This window comes from Stenella coeruleoalba, assembly GCF_951394435.1.
Source record: "Stenella coeruleoalba genome assembly, chromosome: 8".
Lineage (NCBI taxonomy): Eukaryota > Metazoa > Chordata > Mammalia > Artiodactyla > Delphinidae > Stenella > Stenella coeruleoalba.
In genome coordinates this window covers 27,695,844-27,723,172 of record NC_137154.1, presented here as the reverse complement: position 1 = coordinate 27,723,172, position 27,329 = coordinate 27,695,844, and the positions used below count along the sequence as shown (strand labels likewise).

At 38.1% G+C, this 27,329-nt stretch overlaps 1 protein-coding gene across 4 annotated transcripts; it reads left to right on the top strand.

Moving 5' to 3' along the window:
* The first annotated feature begins 889 nt into the window (after positions 1-889).
* ARL14EP (ARF like GTPase 14 effector protein) lies at positions 890-26,713 on the top strand. 4 transcript variants are annotated; one of them, XR_013829513.1, is made up of 5 exons: positions 890-1,321; positions 13,695-14,168; positions 15,876-16,003; positions 17,390-21,093; positions 26,652-26,713. XR_013829513.1 is itself a non-coding variant. In XM_079929933.1 (4 exons), exons 2-4 carry the CDS (start codon positions 13,743-13,745, stop codon positions 17,616-17,618), a joined length of 783 nt encoding a protein of 260 aa, XP_079786059.1. In that variant the 5' UTR covers positions 890-1,321; positions 13,695-13,742; the 3' UTR covers positions 17,619-21,289. The 4 variants fall into 4 exon arrangements, 2 of the variants coding, with proteins under 2 accessions (XP_079786059.1, XP_079786060.1); XR_013829514.1 differs by lacking the exon at positions 26,652-26,713 and having other exon boundaries at positions 17,390-19,501; positions 20,987-21,289; XM_079929933.1 differs by lacking the exon at positions 26,652-26,713 and having other exon boundaries at positions 17,390-21,289.
* Positions 26,714-27,329: the final 616 nt, after the last annotated feature.

Here is a 27,329-nt window from a genome sequence, read left to right as displayed (position 1 = left end):
ATCAAGCAGTTTTCCATAGACAATTCAATTCAGGCATTAATCTCCTCCCAGAATTTCCCTGCCTTAGCACCTCTCATTTTATCCTGTCCATATCCTTGCGTTTCTGATGGCATTTATCACACCACACTGTGATTAACTATTTATTCCTCTCTCTCATTAGTCTGAGCTCTCTGAAAGCAGGTATAAATTTCATTCTTCTTCTCTCATAACTTAGCAAAGTGCCAATCACAAAGTAACTACTAAAAGAACTACTGAATGTCACCTCCTGTGGACACAGTTGAGGGGATTACCCATTGTTCTTGCCTTTCTCCCATTTCTAAGATGGGTGTAAATTAGGGAGCGGCAAAAACCCTGACTAGGTTCAAAGCAGCATGGAGGTGTTAGGAAGGACCATTAGAGAGGTTCCCTGCAAAAAACAACTTACAGTAGGTGTGTATAGTATTGCTAGCAAGCTTGGGCTTCGGTGGATCTTATTTCCCTGTCTCACACTTTTCACCTGGCTAGTTAAAACAACAGTGGGGCGGGGTGGGGGAAGGGGTCCTCCTACCCCCACCTGAAAATGGCTGCAGGCTCAGACGCTTCAGTCTAAGGGATTTAGGGCCCTCAAAGATTGTAGGTGAATAAAATCTGTTTTAGAAATTAATAGCTCCTAAATTGGCCCAGACAATAGGGTTACAAGAAAGATACTCTGTGTGTGTGTGTTTCCCTTCTGAAAATTTGCAAGCATCTTCCTGGTGCCTACACTCTACTCAAAGTAATAAACATAGCTATTCTTATAATTTATAATAAAGGAGATGCATTTTGAAATATATTTCGCTTGAGTGAAAGAAATCAAAATGTGAGACCCTAAATAAAGGGTCTCTTCTGAAGGTCTTTTTAACTCATTCACTTCTTCAGGGATTAGGAGGGTTGGGGTGCAAGAATGTGGCATCACGCACAGGCGCAGAGATTCGCGAACACAACCCAAGTTAGCCAAATTTGCATCTTGTAAAAGGTGGCCCCAGACACCGCCCAACTCCCTAACGTCCAACAGAAGAAAAAAAAAAAATCCAGACAGCCTCTGAAGCAACCATTGCCTCACCTGGATTCATTCGCCAATTCACGCCGCCCCGCCCTGTCCGCCCCGGAGGCGGTGGGCCAAGCTCCGTTCCCCTCTAGGCTTCTCCCAGCCCTCTCTTTATGGTAGCGCTGAGACTCTCTAGCCTGGCTCGCCGCCCTCTCGCTGGTAGCGCCGGGGGGAGCTGAGAAGCCGGCTGCTGAGGCCCAGCTGAGACGTTGCGGTTGCGGCCCGGACCCCGGCGATTGAGAGCTCCCGCTAAAGGTGGGGAGGGCTGGGGGAGGCTTTGGGGAGGGTCGGGGGCGTGGAGACCGATCTCTGGGTGGGAGGAGGGCCCGGGCCAGGTGATGGAGGTCCCCAGGAGAGGAGGGGGAGCAGGTCGGACACGTGAGGGGGATTTTCAGCTGCTAACTGTGGCCTCCGCTAGCCTGCCACCCTGCAGCGTTCCCCGCTTCCTCCGGTTCATCTGCGGCCCCTTGTGTCAAGGCCCAGTACGGTTTCTACCACCGCATCTGTTGACCCCGCGGGTCGTCGCCACCCTTAGGGAGACCTGGAGCCCTGCTAATTTTGATTTAGGCTTGTCTTATTTAGAGGAGAGCTTTGCGGCCTAGAGCCCCATCCACAGCTTATATCTCTGCTATTTGGTTTTTATTTTTTAAATCGGAGCCCTCCCAGCCCTAGCTGTTTGGTTGAGGCTGGATGCCGAATAGTCTTCTTTCTTCCATTCCCGTACCGTGAACACGGTAGAGGCTCATATGATGTATCTGGTGGCTTGCAATATTCTGATACAGCCGTGAAGTAGGGGCGTTATGCCTATGAGCACAGGGTTGAGGTGGGGATAATTGCAGGATCCTGAGCACCTAGTCACATTGATTTGGGCAGATTCAGCCTTCTTTGTGTGAGATTCTGGCAGTTTAGGAACATGTATTCATTCGAAAGATGTTATCTACTAAGTGCCAATATTGTGCTAGTTAGAGAAGTTACAGCTGTAACAGGACCCTGGTGATTCCTTGCCCTCACGGAGCTTAATACATAATGGGAAAAACTAACAAAGAAGAAAGCCTGTGATGAGTGCTATGAAAAGGGAAGTCCCTGAAGTTCCTTACTCTTTTGCCTTGAGTGATAGAGAAAATAACACCATATAGCTCCTGTCTTCCAACAGCTGAAAAGTAATAGAGTAAAAGTTTCAAACACAGAGGAAGAAGGACCTATAACAATAGTATTTGGGTAAGGCACAGCAGAAAGGTGAAGACGCTGGCACTGTCTTGAAGGATTAGTTAGCATTGCCTGGCTTTCCAAGCAAAGAGACAATATGAAGACATAAAATATAAAATAACTTTGCTAGTAGACTATTTTGACTTGGAGTATGTGACGTTTGAACAAGTAATGCCATGCTAAAGAGTCCAGACTTTGTTTTCTAGGAAGAGGTGGAAGTGTTTTCAACAGAATAGCTTACAGTTCAGTGTCACAATCATTTACTCAACTGTTTGACAGTTTAAGTATAGTATTAAGTACTGTTTGACAGTGTTGACCACATCCAGAATTCAGGTAGAATAAAGAGAGCTTTGCTCATTCATCTTAGTCTGGAAACAGTCTTTCAGTTGTTGAAATCAAGGGATTCTGTTCTCTTTGACGGTTTAGGACCATAGGAATAGAGAGAAATCACAAATGGAGTTTGGAGACCTGAAGGGTTTGCTGAATTGTGCCAAATGTGAGCAGTAGGCAGTATATAGATGGGTCTCATTGTTTTAATCCATTCATCCAGCCTATGTCTTTTGATTGGAGCATTTAGTCTATTTACATTTAAAGTGATTATTGATAGGTATGTACTTATTGCCATTTTGTTGATCATTCCTGGTTGTTTTTGTGGTTCTTCTCTGTTCTTTGCTTCTCTTGGTCTCTCCCCTCATGTTTTGATGATTTTTTTTTCAGTGTTATGTTTGCTTCCTTTCTCTTTGTTTTTTGTGTATCTATTATAGGTTTGTGGTTACCATGAGATTCATGTATATTGACACATATATATATATATATATATATATATATCAGTTTATTTTAAACTAATCCTTGGCGTAAGTTTGAATGCTCTAAAAGCACATTTTACTCTCCCCCCCATGTTTTATGTTTTTGATGTCATATTTTACATCTTTTTATTTTGTGTATCTCTTAAATGCTTAATTGTAGTTATAGTTGATTTTACTACCTTTGTTTTTTAACTTTCATACCTGTTTTTAAGCAGCTGATGCACTGCCTTGACTATAAATTTGCCTGCACCAGTGCAGTTTTTTTTTCATATATTTCCTTATTTCTTGTTATGGCCTCTTCTACTCAAAGAAGATCTTTAACATTTCTTGTAAGACTGGTTTAGTGATGATGAACTTCTTTAGTTTTTGCTTGTCTGGGAAACTCTTTTTCTCTCCTTCAATTCTAAATGATGACTTTGCCAGGTAGAGTAATCTTGGTTGCAGGTTTTTTCCTTTCTGCACTTTAAATATATCATGCAAAGTTACTGCTAAAAAACTGGCTGATAGTCTTTCAAGGGTTCTTTTGTATGTGATTGGTTGTTTTTCTCTTTCTGTCTTTGAAATTCTCTATCTTTGACTTTTGCTGATTCAATTATAGCTTGTCTTGGTGTGTCTTTAGGTTTATGGTGTTTGGAACTCTCTGTGCTTCTTGAACCTGGATATCTGTTTCTTTCCCCAGGTTAGGGAAGTTTTCAGCTGTTACTTCTTCATATATGTTTTCTATTTCTCTTCTTCTCCTATAATGCAAATGTTAGTATGCTTGATGTTGTCTCTGAGGTCCCTTAAGCTCTTTTAAATTTTTTGCTTTTTGCTTTTCTGCTTGGATGACTTCCACTATTCTGTCTTCTAGATTGTTGACCCAGTATATTTTTCATTTCAGTTACTGTATTCTTCATCTCTGTTTGATTCTTTTATATCCTAACTCTTAAGTTCTCAGTGTGTTCCTTCATTTTTCTCCCAAGTTTGTTAAGCATCTTTATGACCATTACTTTGAACTCTTTATCAGGTAAATTACTTATCTCTATTTCCTTAGGGTTTTTTCCTGGACTTTTATCTTGTTCTGTTTTTTTTTTTGGAACATATTTCTCTGTCTCCTCCTTTTGTTTAACTCTGTTTTCGTATTAATTAGGTGAAACATCTACCTCTCCGAGTCTGGAAGGCATGGCTTTGTGTAGGAGTGTCCTCTGTATGGACCGTGTGTGCCAGGCACCTTTGTCAGGCTGGTTGGACCTGGAGCAGGTGTGCGCCAGTGTGTCCTGGAGCACGTTCACATTGGGACCACCCTAGTGAGGTGACTGGAGCTGGAGCAGGCATGAGTGGAGCAGGGGAGGGATGTGGTCCCAGGGCTTGCTGTGCTCAGACCACCTTGGCAGGACAAGTGGAGCTGGGGGGTGGGGTGGGCCTAGGGCATGCTGGGGCAGCCTTGGCAGGCCAGTAAGAGTACCTGGACCATGATTCTGTCTGCACTATTAAGGTGTACGGGGGACACACAAAAAATGGCACTTTCTGGCACCTTGGACCCCAGAGACAGTTTCAGCAGTTCTCTGCCCATTTGGCAGACACTTGAGGGTTAATAAATGGATTTCCTTCATCTAGAGCGTAGGTGCCCTTTAAACAGTTGCTTCTTTGCCCTGCTCTAGTGTGGGCAAGTCTGCGTACAGGCCCCTCAGTGATATGCCTCCCTACTGAAGGTCCTCGTCAGGGTTGGGGTTCCCATCGATACCATGCCTCCATCTCTTTTATCCATCCCCTGTGTTGTCCCTCTATCACTTATCACTTGTTCTGCAGCCCTCAGTTCTTCTTTGGCAGGAATGGATCTGTATGTAGGTACAAATTCAGCGTATCCGTGGGAAGAGATGAGTTCAGGGTCTTCCTACACTACCATCTTTGACTGGAACCTCCCAAATATTTTATTTTAAATAATACTATGGACCATATTTTTGTTTTAAGTTCACTTTATCTTTCTTATGGGGCCTGGGTCTTCTTGAGGTTTAAGACTATCCCACTTGGCCATTTAACCCTTCTGTTAGTACCCATTCAAGTGTCCTGTAGGTAGTTAGTATTTGAAGATAATGAGCACAAAAAGTTCCCAGTTGCCAGAGGCATGATTTGTGTGTGTGTGTGTGTGTGTGTGTGCGCGCGCGCGTGTGTGTGCGTGTGTGCGCGCCCAGGCGCGCGCTGGCAGACACATGCTTAGGACTGAAACTGCTGATTTGCAAAATAGGGGTGAAGTTGTTTTTTTTTTAATTAAGTAAAAGGTAAATGGGGAAATGCCTTACAAATTGTAAGACCCCTATACCGAAAAAACAAGACGTTTTTCCTGAAAGGGAAAGACTCTTAAAAATTGACCTAAAAATTCAGTAATTTTTTTTTCGTTAAATTTCCTCTTAATGCTCTTTTTCCCACTAACTTGAAGTGGTAACCAAGCACCACTATCTCCCTCTGCTTTTGTTTTGTTAGTGGAAGTGATGGTTGTGGTTCTGCTTTGACTAACTCCTATAGGAGGCCTGTGATCATGTCCTAGAACTTGTGTTATTAGGGAAACTTGCTACTGTCGTGGCCTTGTATGAGGTCACTCAGCTTCTTCAGTGCATCCAACCTACCTACCGTAGAGTTGGGTAATGAATAGCAAGAGATAGTGTTTAAAACTTATTCCATGGAATCTATAAAAAACAAATAATTTTAAAATATAATGTTTAAAAAATGAACTGATAGATAAAGAGAACGGATTGGTAATTGCCATTGTCGGGGGTTAGGGTGGGCAAAATGGGTGAAAAGGGGGTCAAAAGGTACAAACTTCCAGTTGTAAATAAGTAATGGGGATGTAACATCCAACATGATAACTAGTTAATAATACTGTACTGCATATTTGAAAGTTGCTGAGGGAGTAAATCTTAAAAGTTCACATCACAGAAAAGAAACATTTGTAACTGTGGTGACAGTTGTTAACTAGACTTATTGTGGTGATCGTTTTGCAATATATACAAATATTATATCATTACATCGTATACCTGAAACTAATATAATGTTATGTCGGGTGATACCTCAGCTTTTTAAAAAAGCTTATTCCCTAACTTGTCAGTGTTCAGATATATGAGGAGCAAATGCCTGTGTTTACTACCTAAGGTATAGAAGAAGGGGTCTAATAAATCTATATTTATTTCATTCTCTCTCGACTCTTCTGGGAGTGCTATAAAAATATTGGAAGTTAATCTTAGAATCACAAAACATACTCTATTTAGGTACTGAAGGGAAGTATTGGCAATTCTAAGGCAAGAGAAAATTGAAAATGCAGAACTTTTAAAAGCAAGTGTCAAATAATAAAATCCAGAGTTAGTAAGGAGAGACTTTATTGAAAGAGTTATTGCAAGAGGGGAAAAGGGATTATAGCAGTGGAGAGAATTCTCTGACCAAAAGATTTACCAGCTTCTCAAGGGATGAGTAAACAAAGCCAAAACAGAACTGCTTGGTCTGATTGTAGATCCCAGATTGTTTTGCCCTGAGGCCAGCGTATTCTCTGGAGGGGTCCTTTGCTGGCTCTGGCTGAGGGTAGGCCAAAGTTCAGGGACCTAGGGGAAGGAGAGAAACTTAAAATATGGTTAACAAGCATTTTGTTCCAATTGATTATTTTCAACAAGTAGTTCAGCTCATTATTCATAAATTTATAAATGAGACAATGGGAATTTGGAGGTCCTTTGTCCTGGTCATAGGTAAACAAGGGGATGTTCTTGAGTCTTATGGAAGCCATATGGAGAGGAGTAGGAGGGTTTCGTGGCTATTCAAGAACCAGGAGCACAGGTCTCAGGTAAAATTTGACTTGTTAAAAAGGCATTTTACTATTTGAAGTGGAAAATAATTAAGTGTACAAATAAAATTCATTGAAACATTTATCCAGGAAGGCCTTAGGATACTCATTGACATTCAGGAATTAAAAAATCCTCCATCACTACGTGTAGTTTGAAAGCACTTAAAGACCAGTCTCATTTATATCTGAAATTTTCCTAAGGCGGTGGGGGGAGTGGAAAACAAATCTAAATTACTCAGGTCTAAATTAACACATTTGGGGCCTTTTGTTTGTTACATGGTTTTCATCTTAACCTATAAGAAGCTGGATTTTTTTTTCATTCCATCAAAGTGACTTGGCTGGAGCAAATTAATTTTTTCCTATGTTTAAAATATAATTTTCCACAAAAAGGGGAGAAGGAAGTAAAATCATGACTGTCACACAGATATAAAATTAGCAACACGTGGTTTTTGTTTACCTTATTAATGAGGGGACTGGTAAGATGTTATATAATCAGTTCAAATGACAATCAAAAGAACTGACACATTTACTGATCAGGAATATTGAAATAAATGAGCAAATAGAGGCAAAACTGTCTTCTTCCACAGTGGGCCAGGGGCGTCAATTGTACCTCTACCAGACAGAATTTACAAGAATATAGACAAGAGTTGTTTTGTGTTGCTGTTAGTTTTGTACAGTTGTCAGCTGTAAAATAGCTCAAAGGCAATGAAAGACTCAGAGCTCTCATGTGATGGGAATGTGAAAACCCTGAAGGTTGTACTCTTTAACAGCACGGTTTTCCACTGAAGCAGGTATTTCTTTCTATACCTAGTTTATGAAATTTACAACTCCCCCTCCCCCCCTCAAATAATCTTCCCTAAGTGTCGGACTTCCTGGAAGGCAAGTACATGTCTGTGTGTGTGTGTTTCATATTCTTTTTTGATATACTCTACAAATATAGAAGATGCTTGGTTAATGTTTTTCACTGAATTATCTAAAGCAGTGCATCTCAAACTGTACTGTGCTTACATATCACCTGGGTATTTCCTTTTTAAATGCAATTCTGATTCAGTGAGTGTGGGGCTTTCCTGAGATTTCTCTTTTCTAGTTAATAATAAGTTCCCAGCTGATGCTAGTACTATTCAATAGTTCATGGACAGTAAATAGTAATGTATTTCTGACTGTTAATTGAGGAAGATATTAGATAATCATTACTGGAGAATATGGCACCATACTGCAGGTGAATGGAGCAACATGAAGCCACTAGACTATCACTTGAAGAAAAAAAAATACTAATTGTGGGCCACATTGCCAGAGCACAGGCCAAAATGAGCAAAAGAAACAGTTGCTCGGAAACAGATCCAAAAAACTCTATAGCAGGGCTTCCCTGGTGGCGCAGTGGTTGAGAGTCCACCTGCCGATGCAGGGGACAGTGGTTCGTGCCCCGGTCCAGGAAGATCCCACATGCCGCGGAGCGGCTGGGCCCGTGAGCCATGGCTGCTGAGCCTGTGCGTCCGGAGCCTGTGCTCCGCAGCAGGAGAGGCCACAACAGTGAGAGGCCCACGTATCGCAAAAAAAAAAAAAAAAAAAACTCTATAGCAGAACTTTAGCTTCAGAGAAGAGAACAGAAATGGGGACACTGGGAGATACAACAGGGGAGGAGCAACCAGAGGGGTGTAAGTTTTAGAAGGCAGGCAGTAACCACCGAAGATCACTGCCTGAAATTTTGTGTTCCTTGAGCTAACCTGACTTTTTTTTTTTTAAAGCAATGCTTGAACGTAAAACTACTTTGACACAGGTGTGTACACTTTTACCGTGACGGTTTCACTCAAGTTAGTGGTATCAATATGCCATTGAGCTTTAAGCAATGTGTAAAATATATTTCGTACTGCAACTAGTGATTTGTCTTCTGTCAGATGGGGCACTTTAATTTTTAACTGAGCAGGTCCTGTAATTTGTTCATAAGTAGTTCAGTTTTCTTTTAGCAGCAAATAAGAGGTGTAAGATAATGTGAAGCTGGCACCAAAGAGATCTCTATTTACTGGAATATGCAAAAAAAAAACGGCATGGTAAATGAGGCCACCAGATTTAGCAAATAAAAATACAGGATGCCCAACTAAATTTGAATTTCAGACAAACAACAAATTACTTTTTAGCAATATTTGGGATATAATTAAAATTATTTGTGCATTATCAAAAATTCAAATTTAACTGAGCATCCTGTATTTTATCTGGCAACTCCAATAGTAAATAATTCTACCCTAACAGTGATACCTGAGAGATGGCTTCTTAGAAAATAGCATAATTGTGCAGCAATTTAATTCCTTCAAGTGTTCCTCCATTATGTACTTAAAAGTACGCCAAGAGTTCAAAATGGTTAGAAGCCATTGTTTACCCAGAAGGGGATGTTTTCAAAGACTGATAGGGTCATGGCTAACTTGAAGGAAAAACAAATTCCGCTCTATGCTTTCCAACTAAGAGTCTAGATTCTTAGTGATTTAAGGTTAATAAAAGAATTTATGCAATTGTGGAAGATGTCCAAGCAAATACTTACCAGAAAAATTAATTTAGTAGGAATTAATCATATTTCTAAGAGCATCAGATCACTTAGAAATAAGGATTCAACCTCACCGGTATAACTTGAGTCTACTGATAAACTCTTGTGAATGACATCGTAATTTAGCCAAGATTAAAGGAAAATAAAGGAATAGAAGCCCCTAGTAGCAAAGAAAAAAAAAAAAACTCCCTAACGGGTAAAAATGTTTTATTGCCATGGACAGATAGAATTTCTAAAATAAAATTTCCAAGTCACAAGATGCTTTTCCTATCAAATATGATCAGGGTATAACTTCTTGAATGCTAAGAAATAGTTTTACGTTCAAAAAATCATATTATACATTAGTGGCTACAAATCGGTGACAGTTACCTACAAAGATAAAGAATCTGTGGCATTAATAAGACATTAAGCATTAGCAGTCTCCATACTGTGCTGTGGGGATAGTTGATCAAATTTCCTTCCTGTTGACTGTTAAGGAAGGTCAGAGCCAGATTTGTGACACTATCTGCTGAAGTTTAATACAACATAGTTTGGTGGTGGTGTTTTATAACCGTATCTCTGGCTTCTTCTTTTCCATTCCTTAATTTATCTTAACCCACTTATCTGTTAAAAGAAAATAAATAATTAGATTTATACAAGCATTTTCCTCTGATGTGATTGGGACCTATACTTGGTAATTAAATTTTAAAAGTTGGTTAAAATATACTCTGATTTAATCAGCTTTTAAATTTTTTAAGTTAAAATGTTCAAACACTTTAAATTCTGGGGTTTTTTGGGAGGGGTGGCAGTGGGGACCGTGTCTGGCCAGCCCTCATGTCCAGGTACTTCAGGTAACACTGCATTTCCCAACCAGGGCCAGACCAGGGTGAGGCAAGAGAGGCACCTGTGGTGCAAATCTGGGTGGGTGCCCGCCTTCAGGGGCGCGCCAGTGTCTTCTCCCAGGCTCAGCCTACTCTTGACCTCTACTCATCCCCCATAAATTCTGTTTTTTAATTTTTAAAATTTTGTATTTTAACTTAAGACATAGAAATGTATATTTACTCACCATTTTTTATTACATGAGACTACTCTTTTCTTTGTATATGGCTTTACTGATTACAGTTTCTCTCTGCAGAAAACATATCAGAAAGTATCTCAGCTTTCTAACCCTTTTTTTAATGTGGAGCAAAGCTTATAAAAACACTTGCAAGATTTCTGGATCCTTTACTTTTTCAGTACCTCGCCACTGCCCGGATTTCAGTGGTTCACATCTATTTTCAACAAGTTTTTTCCTAGTGACTTGTATTTGTTAAAACTTGTCTTACGAATTCAACTAAATTTTTGTATTTGCTTTGAAAAATATTTAGTTATGAAAAATTTCAAACAGGGCACAGAAAATAATGAAAAACTTGTGTAGATACCGTTTTCTTCTATAAATCTCTCTTTAAAAAAAAAGTCCTTCCTCTTTAGAAGTATATATACTACAGACTTGGTATCTGTTATTCTTAATGTATATTTTAGCATGTATTCAAGTTCTTATCCAGGAACAACACATACTATTGTATATGTAAAATTTTACTTGATATACTATATGTCCTTTTGCAGCTTTTTTACTTGTGATTATCTTTGAAATTTATTCAAATTGACTCATTTAATTCATGCAGTTTTTTTTGTTTTTTGTTTTTTTTTTTTTTTGAGGTACGCGGGCCTCTCACCGTTGTGGCCTCTCCCATTGCGGAGCACAGGCTCCGGACACGCAGGCTCAGCGGCCATGGCTCACGGGCCCAGCCGCTCCGCGGCATGTGGGATCTTCCCAGACCGGGGCACGAACCCGCGTCCCCTGCATCGGCAGGCGGACTCTCAACCACTGCGCCACCAGGGAAGCCCCCATGCAGTTTATTTTTAACTGTCCTGTAGCAGTCCCTGTTGAGTAACCTACAATTTCTCACTCTTTATCATTGGGTTATTTCCAATTTTTCACTGTCAAAAGTGATGCTGAAAGACTTTGTATGTATCATGCGCAAAGTCCTTATGCTCACGTGGGACATAACATTTCTCTGGCACAGGCACATAGAGCTGAAAATGCAAGGCCCTGGGATGTGGACTTCTTCCATTTTGCAAGAAATTACCAAAAACTCTAAAGCAGTTGCAGCAGTTTACATTCCTACAAGGTATAAGGAGCATGTAAGAATTAGCCACACTTTTGCCTTCACTATGTTACCAGATTCTTAAAATCTTGCCAAACAAATGTTTGAGAACTGGTATTTCATTTGCATTCTCCTGATAACTATGAGGTTAAACACCTGCATTTGTTGGCTGTTTTGTTCTCTTCCTCTGTGAATTGCCTGTGTATATTTGTTTCATTTACTAATGGGTGGTCATTTTCTCACTGATTTGTAGAAGTCAGGGGATTTTTTATATATTTGGCATAATAATCCCAACAACACCTATCCAGTGTGACTTCTTTTCCCTTCCTTAGAGTTATATAGAAATGTTTAATTTGGACATAAAATCAAACGTGTCCATCTTTTTCTTTGATATGTCCTTTCTTGTTTGAGAAATTCTTCTCTACCCCAGTGTCACAAAGTCGTCTATGTTTTCTTATAAACATTTTTACAGTTTTTCTTTTCAAGTTTTATTTTATAATAACATCTGGAATTGATTTTTGTTTGTGAGAAAAAGATTTTAGTCTGTCTTTTTCCATATGGTTAGCCGGTTGTCCAAGCATCTTTAATTAAATCTTTCTCCCATTAATGTGTTATACCTATTTTTTTTAATTCTATCAAACATTTATTTATTTATTTACATCTTTATTGGAATATAATTGCTTTACAATGGTGTGTTAGTTTCTGCTTTATAACAAAGTGAATCAGTTATACATATACATACGTTCCCATATCTCTTCCCTCTTGCGTCTCCCTCCCTCCCACCCCTCCAGGCGGTCACAAAGCACCGAGCTGATCTCCCTGTGCTATGCGGCTGCTTCCCACTAGCTATCTACCTTACGTTTGGTAGTGTATATATGTCCATGCCTCTCTCTCGCTTTGTCACAGCTTACCCTTCCCCCTCCCCATATCCTCAAGTTCATTCTCTAGTAGGTCTGTGTCTTTATTCCTGTCTTACCCCTAGGTTCTTCATGACATTTTTTTTTCTTAAATTCCATATATATGTGTTAGCATACGGTATTTGTCTTTCTCTTTCTGACTTACTTCACTCTGTATGACAGACTCTAGGTCTATCCACCTCATTACAAATAGCTCAATTTTGTTTCTTTTTATGGCTAAGTAATATTCCATTGTATATATGTGCCACATCTTCTTTATCCATTCATCCGATGATGGACACTTAGGTTGTTTCCATCTCTGGGCTATTGTAAATAGAGCTGCAATGAACATTTTGGTACATGACTCTTTGAATTATGGTTTTCTCAGGGTATATGCCCAGTAGTAGGATTGCTGGGTCATATGGTATTGATTTATAATACCACATGTCATACACCAAGCCCTCATCTTTTCATGGATCTATGTGTCTATAGTATACTGATACCACACACTTTTAATTATAATAGCTTTATAGTAAATAATTTTTTTGTTTTCTTTTCCTTCAAGATTATCTTGGCTTTCTTGAAACTTTACTCTTCCATATAGACCAGCTTGCTAAATCCCAGGGGGTGGGGGAGTTGTGGAATACCTGGTGAAATTTTGATTGGAATCATATTGAATTTATAGATAAATTCCTAGAAAATTGACATATTTACTGTAGTCACACTTGCCATGATTAATTTCTGCATTTATCTAAGGTTTCATTTGTCTTTCTGTTTGATCGTCTTCTCCATAAAAGTCTTACATATCTTTTGTAAGATTTATATATCTTGTAAGATATCTTTGTAATGTTTTTGTTTCCAGCATGCTTGCTGAATTATCTTACTGGTTCTAATAGTTTGTCCATTGAACCTCTTGTATTTTCCATTTAGATATTCATATCTTTGAGTAATATTTCTTATTTCTTCCTCTTCAATCTTTATATTGAATACCTTTTAATACCTTTTAATATGGTGTTAAATGGGAACTGTGATGTAAGTATTCTTGTGTAGTTCTAACTTTACAGAGAATGCTTCTAATGTTTTATAATTAAATATAATAATGTTTTTGTAGGATCTTGGTAAATGTCTTTCTATTCCTTGCTTGCTAAGAGTTTTCTTTCTATTATATAGATATTGAATTTTATCAAATGCTGTTTCAGTTTCCCAGATAAAAATTTTGCAGCACAAATCGAACTCTTTAATGTTTTCTCTAGGGTGATCTGCTAGACAAAAATCAAAGAGGAAATTTGCTAGAATCAAAAATGATGGATCCATGTTCAGTTGGAGTCCAGCTTCGTTCCACAAATGAGTGCCATAAAACCTACTATACTCGTCATACAGGTTTCAAGACTTTGCAAGAATTGTCATCAAATGACATGCTTTTACTTCAACTTAGAACTGGAATGACACTTTCTGGGAACAATACAATTTGCTTCCATCATGCAAAAATTTACATCGACAGATTTGAGGATTTGCAGAAGTCATGTTGTGACCCATTTAACATACACAAAAAACTAGCCAAAAAAAATTTACATGTAATTGATTTAGATGATGCCACTTTTCTGAGTGCAAAATTTGGAAGACAGCTTGTACCTGGTTGGAAACTTTGTCCAAAATGTACACAGATAATCAATGGAAGTGTGGATGTTGATTCTGAAGACCGGCAGAGAAGAAAACCTGATTCAGATGTATGTATAGTCATTTTTTCTCCATTACTTCTACAATGTAGGGTTTTAATTATAAGGAAATCACATTTATATCACTATTTATTACAGTTGAGCCTTGAACAACACAGGTTTGGACTGTGCAGGTCCACTTATATGTGGATTTTTTTCAGTCAATACAGTACTATACAATCTGTGGTTGGTTGAATCCAAAGTTGCAGAGGGCCAACTGTGGGACTTGAACATCCTAGCATTTTGGTATCCACAGCGGATCTTGGAACCAGTCCCCCTCAGATACCAAGGGAAGACTGTACACTAACTAGCAGGCAGTGAATATAAAGTTGGGGAGGTGAAAATAAATGGTGTTTCTAAATATTTGTGTAAATCCAGATTGTTTGGTAAAGAAAGTTGGCTTAGGAAAAGAATAACATCATATTCCCAAGACTTTCAAGCCATAGCTCCTAGTGCTAAGACATTCTTGCACAGCCAGGACTTAACCATCCTAGCTCCTTTTCTGATACCAAAGTAACTCAGTAGGATATGCCAGCCAGCAAGAGTCTGAAATGTAGCAGCATGAAGTCCCCTTTTTTTTGAAGGACTTGAAAACTGCTACTTTAAAAGGCACTTCAGAAGTGACTTGAAATAATTGTTTCTTATTTCAGCCTTTCTTTCTACTTTGGCACTATCCCATTCTTGTTTGGGATTTTAAGATGCTTGTGAATTTCCTTTGCTTCTAGCTCTCAATTCTTACTTGGTATGGTCAAGACTAATTTTAGGACTCCCTACTGTCAAAAAGCGTACATTTTTACATTGTAAGCATTAATTATTTTATAACTCTCTTCCTTAGTCACATGTTACCTTTAAATTATTTAACCGTATCAGAATAACTTAAGATTTCATAAAGCTGTCTCTGGTGCAGAACAAGGACTGGTACATCAAAGGAGCACTTCTCAAATTTTCTATTTATAAGCAATTTATAATTCTTTCTGCTGGCATATTTTTCTCAATTTTCTCCTTTTCATTATATTAATAAACCAAATTAAAATTTTAAATTACCTGTAGTGCTTTTCCTTCGTTATCCCCTCAAAGGCATATCTACAGGACCCAATGTTATCTTGCAGTTTATACTAGGTACTTGCTGCTGTCACTTTAGATGTCTTCTCCACTTCATTTATCTATTGTTCATGTGGAATGTATCACATAAACCTTTCTTCCCCCCAGATAATGAAATTAAACTCTTAACCGTCAAAATTTTGTTTCACCAATTTTTTTAAAAGGATTATAATACTGTTACAGAACTTGAAACTTTATTACTTCTCAGCTTTAAAAATGTATGTAATCAAACCTTTTCCTAAGGACTCAGGATCATTACTAGGAGCCTGTGCTGTGTGCTATGGGTTATACAGCAGTTTTGCTGCCTTCTCTCCCATGTTGGCAGCAGCCATTGCCATTTTCACTGTGCCTGTCCTCCTCTCCTCCTAATATGCCAGAGACTAAAATTAGATAATGAAAATATCATAAATAAGTTAACCAGTAAACTTTGAATATGGTCCCGGACCATGGGCCACATAAATTTTGTTGCACTTGGGCACTAAAACCCTTTTTTTTTCTTTTTAGTGAGTTCCAGACTGTTTTCCAGGCTAAGGAATAATCTAGATTAAGATTAAGTGAAATATTTATGTATGGTCGGATATTAAGATTTGAGTTGATAATTTGTTTACCTTTATTCAGGGAAGAACTGCTAAAGCTCTGAGGTCATTACAATTTGCAAACCCAGGAAAGCAAACTGAATTTGCTCCAGAAACTGGTAAAAGAGAAAAAAGAAGGCTTACAAAAAGTGCAGTTGCTGGTTCAGACAGGTAGGCTATGTGTTATTTAAGGTATGTGTTAACTTGCTTCACATCTGTATTGTTTTCCTATCTTTCTCTTAAGTTTTGAATGTTTCTGGTTAGATATTTTAAATTCGATAATCTAGAATTAGTAAGAACCTCCAAGGGCCTCATAGAAAATTAAGGCATCCCCTTCCACTCTAAAAACTTATTTCTAAGAAAGTATCAATGAAGTGAACAAGATAACATTTTTGGCACAATAATTAAAATAATTTAAACTTAATATACTTCTCTTTTTGTTTTGTTTTTGGCTGCGTTGGGTCTTCTTTGCAGTGTGCGGGCTTTCTCTAGTTGCGGCGAGCGGGGGCTACTCTTCGTTATGGTGTGCGGGTTTCTCATTGCAGTGGCTTCTCGTTGCGGAGCACGGGCTCTAGGCGCATGGGCTTCCATAGTTGTGGCATGCAGACTCAGTAGTTGTGGCTCGCGGACTCTAGAGCACAGGCTCAGTAGTTGTGGTGCATGGGCTTAGTTGCTCCGTGGCATGTGAGATCTTCTGGGACCAGGGCTCGAACCCGTGTCCCTTGCACTGGCAGGCAGATTCTTAACCACTGCACCACCAGGGAAACCCTATACTTCTTATAGCTAAAATAATTCACTTGTTTGAAAGCACTGATATATAATCAGTATGTCTCTGCTCTATAGGTGGCAGCTAAAAAATAAATTTTATGAGAATACAGGTTACTTTTTATTTTTTACATGTCTAAAATAGAAAGTTACAGTACAGTCAATAGAATGAACAAGAAAACTAAATTGTTTAGAATATGACTTTTTAAACTGAACATTTCTAAAATGCAAATTGACAAAGAAACGTTAGTGTAATCATTCAGAATTATTTTCTACATAGGCCATTTATTCCATCTGTGAAGGTTTTCCATTGAATCATGTAAGTGTTTTTAGGCCAGATTTGCTAGAGTCCATTAAAGAACAAGAAACAGATTAACTTCAATATAAAAAACAATCGGATAGTATACTATGATAAAAATCTGTGTTCACAAAGCAGTAGATAGATTGGTTGCTAATAAAATGTACCACTATTACCCAGCCTTTTTTTTTTTTTGGTAAGGAAAGGGTAAATAGTTTTAACAATTATATTATTGTTTTTAGACACAGTTCTTGTCCATTCCTTTGGATATGTTTCAACACTTTACAGTGAGGTCTCTTCTTCTCACAAGGAGCTCATTAGCTATTAATTGTAGAGTAGCTTTGAGTTAGGTAAGCCATGTATTAATTTGGCGGGGTTTCATCCCTAATTCAAAACATTTTATCTCCTTAAGTTTTTTCATTAACTGTTTTCAGCTAAATATTCAGAAATAATATATTTGTGAGGTGTAACACACCTTGTGTTTTGTATTACAGACAAGTGATCCCAGCGAAGAGTAAGGTCTATGATAGCCAGGGTCTCCTGATTTTCAGTGGAATGGACCTGTGTGACTGCCTCGATGAAGACTGCTTAGGATGTTTCTATGCTTGTCCTGCCTGCGGTTCTACCAAATGTGGTGCCGAATGCCGCTGTGATCGCAAGTGGCTATATGAGCAAATTGAAATCGAAGGAGGAGAAATAATTCATAACAAACATGCTGGATAATTTGTGGTATCAAATTACGGGATCTTTAAAGTTCCTTTCTCTATTTCTAAAATTCTAAGGTACCTTTTAAAGTTGATTGCCAAGTGACAAACATGCACTCAGTGTGCACTAATGTTGCTTTTAGGGTGCTTTAAAGTAAATTATTTGATGTAAAGTTTGATGGACTATTTATTACTCAGCAGTCAGCTTCCAGCCTGTCTGGGTCAATGTAAACAAGCAGTGTATAGGCAGTCCTCAATTTGCACAATTCCCAGGTCCACAAATTTCAATGACAGTGATTTAGTTAAATAAGCCAGTTGCCTAACAGCACAGTTCAAATTTCAGTCACCATGGTATATTAATTGTGAGTATTTACATGAAGTACAAACTTCCTTGCTAGCTCTTAAGTGCACAAATCACTATGCAAGTAACAGATGTGCTTCAAGATCAGTGATCAATCACGTTACTTCTCTCAAATTCTGCAAGTGATTGGTCACTGCACATCTGTTACTCAGTTTGCTCAGACAGCAAAGCACAGAGTTGTGTTGACTCCTGCCACCCATGTGACATTTTACAAAGTGGATAATCAGAATTGGCCAACAAAGATGAAAGTGCAGTGAAGAAATGAAAATGATAATGCTAGAAGTGTGACTTGAATTGAACATACATAGAGTTGTAGAAGAAATCACTGATCATGGGAATATTGACACTGCTGCTATTCCAGAGCCTCTAGATATGCAGCTAGAGGAACTCAGTGAAGGCAAACTTATCATCATAAATGAGAAAAGGAGGAGCATGTCCCAGAGGAAGTGATGGTAACAAACTTCACATTAAAGGAAATTACAGAGGTATTTCACAACATTGAAAGCACAAACGATAAAATGGTGGAAGCTAATCTAAACTTAAAGGATTCTGACAACTTGCAGTGGTATAGAAAAGATGCTTACCCAGTACCATAAATTACTTGACAAAAAGGCAAGTACTATTACTCCTGATTAGTTTTTTTACAATGAAATAACAGTTTAATTTTCAGTGCTTCTAATATAAATTACAATGTACTAAGTATACTTTTTTACAATTTTTTCATTTTCTTTTATGTTTATAACTGACACTTTTATGTTTATAACTGACACTTTAATATTTTGACAGATTTTTTTCAAGGTCACAGAATAATAATTTTCCCCATTAATTATTAAGATTACTTTGATTGCCATTTTTATGGTCCCACACTACCGCCCATGCAAGGCAAGGACTACCTATAGGTGAGAATAGTACCTACTTCAGGAAAAGTTAATTTTGAGACAGCTAAGTAGTTGAACTATTTTGGAAATAATCTACATAACTAAGTACTATAATACATCATTTCTTCTCTCCACTTATTCTTTTAAAAAAAGTTTTAATACTGTAAACCTTTCATTGCTTAGACTGTGTTCTTGGTGAAAATTTGTGCTTGGTGGCAAAAATCTATGTATAAAGCATGGATATACATACAATATATAAGCAGATATGCATTATATCTGTGGTATTTCAATTTAATAGGGTGTTGACTAGGAGTAAAAGGGCTAAAAACAGCTCCTTAATGGAGTAATAATGAAACAAGGTAGAGAAACACTGGTTGAGACAGAGTATAAATTATTTGGAAATTGATTGAATCTTGAGTTGGAATGTGTATGGGTACCCTTTGGAGGGTGGGGGTGGGTGGTAACTTCTCTCTGCTCTTTTTTTCAAGACAGCTATCCATCAGTCTGTCTAAAATGTTTTATTGTCTAGGACATGGCCTCTAAACTAGCTTTTTATTTTCCTTAAGTATAGTACTTCAATCAAATGAGCTTTTAGCAACTTGAAATACTTTTAGCTGTTGAAAATAGATTTATACAGCCAATTTGATGAAGTGACCAAAAGAGGTTTGTTTTTACTCCTGTATACTTTTGGTATCTGTTTAAAATGACTGGTTTTACTTTGATGGAGTGCCATTTTCAACCGTGGAATTAAAATGTCATTCTTAAGTTAGAAGTGTTTACCGAGCCAATTATTAGAAATACAGTTTATCAGTTCCTTGACTGACATGTTTCAACAGAGCACTGACAAAAAGAATATTTTGTCTTTCTATACTTAAATCAGATGCTAGATTCTTTTTTTTTCCTGAATTAAGGAAATATTTTATCACAGAAGAGACAAACACAGGCTCCTAATTTTATCTGAACTTCTAGGTTATTAGACCTTCTTAGTTGAGTTACTGCCATCATTTTTTTGCTTCTAAATATGACTTAGTGTATTGCTTAAGCTCTTCGTAGGGACAAGTTAAAATCTTAACTTTTTTGTTTGTTTAAAACAGGAACATATTTTCAACAAAATAAATGACTTTAAAATTCAAATTGTGATATTTCAACATTCCTTAGTAAAAGAACATTTCTCTTATTTTTCAAAGATGATCAATTTTTTAAGGGAAACTTTCTTGAACAATTTTGCAAATATTTGTTCATTATGCCTATTTAGGAGACCAGACTTTTAGTGAGCATGCAAAATGTTTACAGAGAAAGGTATATCTGATTTGGAGTAGGCTGTAATAAAAGCTGTGTTTCAGAAAAACTACATCACAAGTCCACTTATGTTTTAATATAAAATTACAGTAATATAGAATACAGTGAAATTGTCTAGATCCTTTTTGTACTTTGCGTAAGGATGATTCAAAGTGGCTAAATTATTTTAGAATGCTATTAATCTAAAAGCAAAAGTAAAAGTTGTATGAAACGCGTAGCTTTGGCTATAGGTGGGTCCTGGTTGAAAAGTTAACATAAGACCACAAACGTTGGTCTTCCACAGTGTTGGTCACAAACGTTAGAGTGAAAAATGCACGTATATATGTGAATAAAATGAGTGGCATCCCAGTGATCTTTTTCCCATTTGTCTTTTACAAGTATAAGAAAATAACTACTTATCTTTGGAATATTATATATGAGATTCTTCTATTTTTAAAAATATTATGTCTATTTCTAGATAGCAAGCTGCTCTACAACCTGACAGTCTATTCTAAAACTGTTTTCCTGGCGTGGATTCAACTAAGTAATTTTTAACAGATGTATTTTGAAACATGCATACATATATATACATATAGAGAGTGATTTATTCAGAGAATATAACTTATAGTAAGTTCCAGTATGGTTCTTAACTTTATGGAGGTCAAAGACCCCTGTGAGAAGCTGATGAAAACTATGAACTCCCCAGAAAAATGCATTTGAGTACTCATAAATATTCCACGTTCAGAACCCCTGAACACGTATTGAAGTACCTGGGTAATAGGCATTTTCTGTAAACCATTTGATGGTTTTTTTTTTTTAAGTGAGGATGGCTGTCTAAAGTATAGTTTGGTTTTTTATGTAATGTTGTAGGTGGGTTTTGTTAAGCGAAATCAGAATGGTTCAGTTCGTTGAAAGAGCTCTTGCTACCCTGAAAAGGCTAAATCCCACCGTGGCCCACCGCTCCCACGTCCAAAAAGGTAATTACATGTCGAGTAGCAATGTAGAAAACTGAGGTGTCTTACATGGACTGAGCTTTTGTAATTAGAGATTTTCTTGCATTATGGTTATGCTGTTAGAAATAGCTTAGCATCCTTGTACAAATTCATGCGACACTGCTTTAGTTTTTGCTGACATCTGCTGGTATTTTCATGAAAATAAACTCTGCTGCTGCTACTTAATGGTTAATCTCTTTGCTTATAAATTAAACTATGAACACTGGTAGTTACATTGAAGTGGGATATTTTTTAAAATTCTCAAAGTAGAATGTCTTCTCTTTTTAGCATTCTTAGGTCTTGCCCAGCAGCGGTCAACAAGTTTTTAAGAATATGAGTGAGGATATGAAAATATACATGGACACTTCTGGGTTTCTTTTTATTTTTATAAAGTTGGAGAGACTGTGAAAAATGATGCTTTTACCTGTTTTTTAAAAATCATCAAATACTTCATTGAACACTTAGTTTAAAGTGTAATAGACTTCTCTAGAGTATATACCCCAATTTGTAGATTATCTGTAACAGCATAGTTAAGAGGATTGACTAATCTTACCAGAAGATAAGGGAGATTTATCAAATAAAACAGATTATTAACTCAGTTGGGTTAGTAATTCTCCATCTTTAAATACAATTTGAAAGTATTTAATTACAGCCCTATTAAGTGGCACGATTAAAATTTATTAATTTTTTCCCCTTGAAATGAGGGAATAATTTCTTTGAAATAATGATTAGAAACTTCAGTTTTCCTATTTTTTATCACTACAAGCAAACAGATGTTTTATTAAAAAGTTGCTGTAATCTTCCTAGACTATGGTTTTAAAATAAGTGGACTTATTAAAAATAAAATGTTTGCAAACATTGCTGAAACAGCCAAAACCTTCCAGTACTCCCAATTTCTAACAGCTAATATATACATGAAAACACGAAGTTTGGGGCTCATGATTTTCATTGTAAACAGGCTGGATGATACTTTCTTTACTCAGTTCTTTTCAGAGGCACGTTTTGAGGTAAGGGCACATTTTACTTTAAAGAAAGTAAAACCAGGCCTTGGCTCAGAGTTATGGGATGTTTGCCTTATCGAGAGAACTTATCTAAAACCAAGATTGAAGAGTTTGGCCTTTAAAAGGAGACCTGAAACAATTCATAATGTAAATACTAGCTCTGTAATATCCCTTAGTTATCAACATCCAATCAGTTATATTGACCAATTTGATAAATACAAATTAAATTTTGGTTTCAGTTATCTTATATTCTAGTAGCCCAAATGTATGATTTGGGCTTCAGGGTAGTATTGCAGTTACTTTAAAAATTAAATATGTTATTTGGTGGCATAAGATAAAGTTACGAATAGTGGCAGTACTGGTACCATGTAAGTGGGTTCTTCAAGGTTCTGGGTAAAGTACAAATTTAATTTTGGCATTAAGAGAGGTAAAATGATTCAGGGATGTTCAGTGAATTGTGGTATCCTTAAGGTTTTTAAATAACAATCTCATGCCTTCCCCAAAGGTTATTTAGCCTTTTGATTTGGATTGGACTTTGCTTGTTTTTCAGCTCAGCTTAGTATAGTGAGATCAGATCAGTTATTAAAAGAGAGTCTGCAGGGCTTCCCTGGTGGCGCAGTGGTTGAGAGTCCGCCTGCCGATGCAGGGGACACGGGTTCGTGCCCCAGTCCGGGAAGATCCCACATGCCGCGGAGCAGCTAAGCCCGTGAGCCATGGCCGCTGAGCCTGCGCGTCCAGAGCCTGTGCTCCGCAACAGGAGAGACCACAACAGTGAGAGGCCCGCATACAGAAAAAAAAAAAAAAAGAAAGTCTGCAAACACAGAAAACAAACTTATGGTTACCGAAGTGGGGGAGGGGTAAATTTGCAGTATGGGATTAACAGATACACAGCACTATGTATAAAATAGGCAAACAAGAATAACACTGGGAGCTATATTCAATATCTTGTAATAACCTATAATGGAAAAGAATCTGAAAGAATATATATGTATAAATGAATCACTTTGCTGTACACCTGAAACTAATACAATATTGTAAGTCAACTAGTTCAATTAAAAAGTCACCCCAGACCATGCAAGGGAATTTTAAATTTTTATAATTCATAGTAATTCAATCACAAATTGTTTGTTGTTTTAAATGTCTTTTTTCCTATTGCCCACAATTCAGAATTCCCTTGCACAAAAAAAATAGATTGGCATAGAGGGCCACTCTGAAGTGATCTGGAGAAAACTATCACATGAGCTTTTTTTTTTTTCTTTTTGTTACATGAGATTTTTTTAAAATACCGATAAGCTTCTAATCACTTATGGCTTAGGAAATGAGACTATGGAAAGAGAATTTCTGCATAAGATACAGACCCTACAATCTGGTGCATGCAAATAAGATTCATTTTTTCCAAAATATTATGGCTCATGGCATTCCTAAATTAGGCCTCAAGAAGACTCCTATAGGAAATATTGAAAGGGAAACATTTCCAAAGTTTTTCAGTTAAAGTTTCCAACTCATCCTCAAAATGTATAGCTGAACAAATGTTTAATTTCTCTTTGATATCTTTTTGTGTCAAAGAACTACACATAGATTTTAGGGTCAGAGACCAACTAAACAGCCCTAACAGACCAAGCCTCCCACTGTGTGACATACCCACAACCCATGTTAGGGGGCTCAGACCTTTTAAGGGAAATGGCCTTAGGAGATTCTTAACATCCTGCGTTTTGTTTTCCCCTGCTCCCAACTATTGGGCTTGGAGAGAGACCTGACCCAAGGAAAGCCAGTCTTCATATTGGACAGCAGAGCTTTTAAATTGGGCACATGTTAAGGAAACGCTGCCGAAATGGTGAAAGTGATTAACTGAGCCAATCATTCTCTCAGGAGTTTAAACAGAAGATAAAGTAGAAAAATTCAGTTTGTATAAGGAGGGGTGAAATGACAGAATAGCTAAGACACTATAATGGAACACAAGGGTTCTGTACCTACATACTATACCTTCAACAACTGGTGAAGCTGTCACTGAGTTACCAGAGCTGCTGTCAGATTAGTACATCTGTTGTATCTCGAAAATACCCAATCTCAGTGCAGCTTGGCCACACACAGTCAAGACCCCTCTTATTTTCATATGTATCCTTGCAACAAACACCACTACTTAAGAAATCCTTAATGAGGAGATAGCTCTTTCACCCAAAGAGTCTTACTAATTACGTCTGCCCTTCTAGTTAAGAGAGAGTGGAGGTGTAATGTTATGCTCCTGCCTGTGTTAGCTTTGTATCGTTGGAGAACTCTAGACCAGTGGTGCTCAAATTTGAACATGCCTCAGAATCACTTGGAGGGCTTGTTAAACCACAGACTACAGGGCCAGGGTTAAACTCAGGGTTAATGATTGAGTAGGTCTGGAGTAGGGGCAGAGAATGCATTTCTAGCAAGTTTGCAGGTGAAGTTGAAGTCGCTAGTCTGGAAACCATGCTTGAAGAATGACTGCTCTATCAAAAAATACTTTTACCTCGGCCTCACCTGCAGATATTTGATTTAACTGGTCTGAGTTTGGCCTGAGCATTGGGAGTCCAACCCTTCTGGCTCAGTGTGAGAATCACTCAGAATTCAAGTAGGCTGATGTTATGTGTCAACTTGGCTAGGCGATGGTATCCACTTTTTGGTCAAATATTATATACTCTAGCTGTTGTGCAGGTATTTCACAGTAGTTGAGGCACGCAGTCTCTAGAGCGCAGGCTCAGTAGTTGTGGCACACAGGCTTAGTTGCTCTGCAGCATGTGGGATCTTCCCAGACCAGGGATCGAACCCATGTCGCCTGCATTGGCAGGTGGATTCTTAACCACTGTGCCACCAGGGAAGTCCCGAGCCAGTTCCTTAAAATACATCTTTCTCTCTGTGTATGTATATGCACGTCCTCTTGCTTTCGTGTCTCTGGAGAAGCCTGGCCCCTGAGTAATACAATAGCCTAATTAGTCTCCATTCCAAATTGGTACCCAGAAAGGTCCTGGCTCTAAATCAAAGAGTATAAACCTTTCACTAATTTTTTTTTTCTCTATCTCTCCTTAGAGGAGTCAACGAATATATAGCTCAGTCATTTTTGACTCCTTTCTTCTGTTCATATTGTTAAATCCATTTGGTTCCCCCTCGGAACATTCTTGAATCTGCTTTGGGTTTTTTCTTTATTTTTATTTTGTCTCTACCACTCCCGTTAAAGCTCAAGTGTTTTGCATGCCCAATATCAATTCCCCCTTTCGGTGTTAGACTGAAATTTGCCTTTGAGGCATCACCCTTATACTCAGCCCATGTAGTTCAGGTGGAATAGACCTCACCTTCTGTTTCCAGGAGTGGGTACATCACCAGCTCCGGCCTTTGAGAGTGCAGCATCTCTGTAGACTTAGTATTTTAAGGGTGGATATGTGGTTAGCAAGGCCAGTCAAAGCCAATAAACATCAGCTTTGCTGGGACTAGAAAAAAAGAGGTTTTTCTATGAGGGCTGCTCAGCTTGTAGATTTAAGGCTGGACCTGTTGGTGGTTAATTGGGATACCACCTAAGAAGAATCTGCCTTAGAATGAAAACAACATGGGTAAAAGCAGAAACCAAAGATCAAAACACACAGACAGGATTTGAGTCCCTGGATCCAGTTAATGTCGGAAGTCAACGCAGGAATTTTCGATTACACGGGGCAATCATTTTGTCTTTTTTCCTATGACTGGACATTAAGTGAATACAAGGTGGTGACCAGATGGAGAGTTAGCTCTTTTCATCTGAGGATAAAGACCACCAGAGCTCAAGGGTAAAATGGCCTGTTTAAAATTCATGCCCTTGGAACATGTGTATATTTTTCTTTCTTTTTTTTTTTTTTTTTTTTTTTTTTTTTGCGGTACGCAGGCCTCTCACTGTTGTGGCTCTCCCGTTGCAGAGCACAGGCTCCAGACACGCAGGCTCAGCAGCCATGGCTCAGGGGCCCAACCGCTCCGCGGCATGTGGGATCCTCCCGGACCGGGGCACGAACCCGCGTCCCCTGCATCGGCAGGCGGACTCTCAACCACTGCGCCACCAGGGAAGCCCAATGTGTATATATTTCAAGGAAGGAGAGCAAGCAGCTGTGACCTGCAGCCACATCTTTATTTCTACTCCAAGTTCTTGCAGAATCTTCTCACTCTATAGTTCTTATGGACTCAACCTCCTTTAAAAGACAAATGTAGCATAGACTGTGGTAATTTGCCACTAGGGTCTGAAATTCTATAATAAAAATAAGAGACCTATAACTAAGATATCAGTGTTTGGTATTCTTGTTGGTATTACTTGCTTTTAAGGCACTTAGAGTGTTTGAAAATTACACTGAAGCATTCTCTCTGTAATCCTGTGTTCCATAGTTGGAACTCAGTCCTAAGTTAAATGATCAAAAATTTTTAATAGCTGGGTCTGAATTAATTAACTTTTCAGGAAATTAAAGGTAGATCATTGCCTCAAATTTGTGATTTATAGTACACTGCTAGCAAAGTGAGATTTAAGTATTAACAGCTCCAGTTCTTCTTCCCTTCTGCCCTTAACAGGCCATTTAATTCTCCGTGGTTGAAGGCAGAATGTGAGGCAGTGGTTCCACCAGACAAAAGAGAACTAACTCGGGCTTCCCTGGTGGCGCAGTGGTTGAGAGTCCGCCTGCTGATGCAGAGGACGCGGGTTCGTGCCCCGGTCCGGGAAGATCCCACGTGCTGCGAAGCGGCTGGGCCCGTGAGCCATGGCCGCTGAGCCTGTGCGTCCGGAGCCTGTGTTCCGCAAAGGGAGAGGCCACAACAGTGAGAGGCCCGCGTACCGCAAAAAAAAAAAAAAAAAAAAGAGAGAACTAACTCAGTATAGTTTAACATCATCTATATGTCACTTCCAATGATAATAGTGCCAGAAAATTAACTGTATAGTGACTTTCTGATATTTGATAGTATTTTAGATAGCTGGATATTCTTATTCATTTATGGTAGGAATATTTAGATGCTTTCCTCTTTTTTTACATTCTACTATTTTGATGTATTTTTTACTTTCTTTTTAGTTTTGAAATTAGGTAAAACAAAGTATAGATTATCTTTGCCATGAATTTCATAGGTTCACATATTTCTGAGGTTTCTGTTCCAAAACATCTTTGTATGGATATCCTTGATTTCCTTGAAAAAGTATACAGCTCAGCTCTAAAATTTGGATAATTTAGAGAAATATTTGGTTTGTTAAATCTTTGCTGT

What these genes read in the sequence shown, in the direction of transcription:
- ARL14EP (XM_079929933.1), top strand. Translation starts at nt 13,743, where the DNA reads ATGATGGATCCATGTTCAGTTGGAGTCCAGCTTCGTTCCACAAATGAG. An exon ending in GAAGAAAACCTGATTCAGAT is followed by an intron (nt 14,169 to 15,875) that starts GTATGTATAGTC and finishes ACCTTTATTCAG; the next exon opens with GGAAGAACTGCTAAAGCTCT. An exon ending in GCAGTTGCTGGTTCAGACAG is followed by an intron (nt 16,004 to 17,389) that starts GTAGGCTATGTG and finishes TTTGTATTACAG; the next exon opens with ACAAGTGATCCCAGCGAAGA.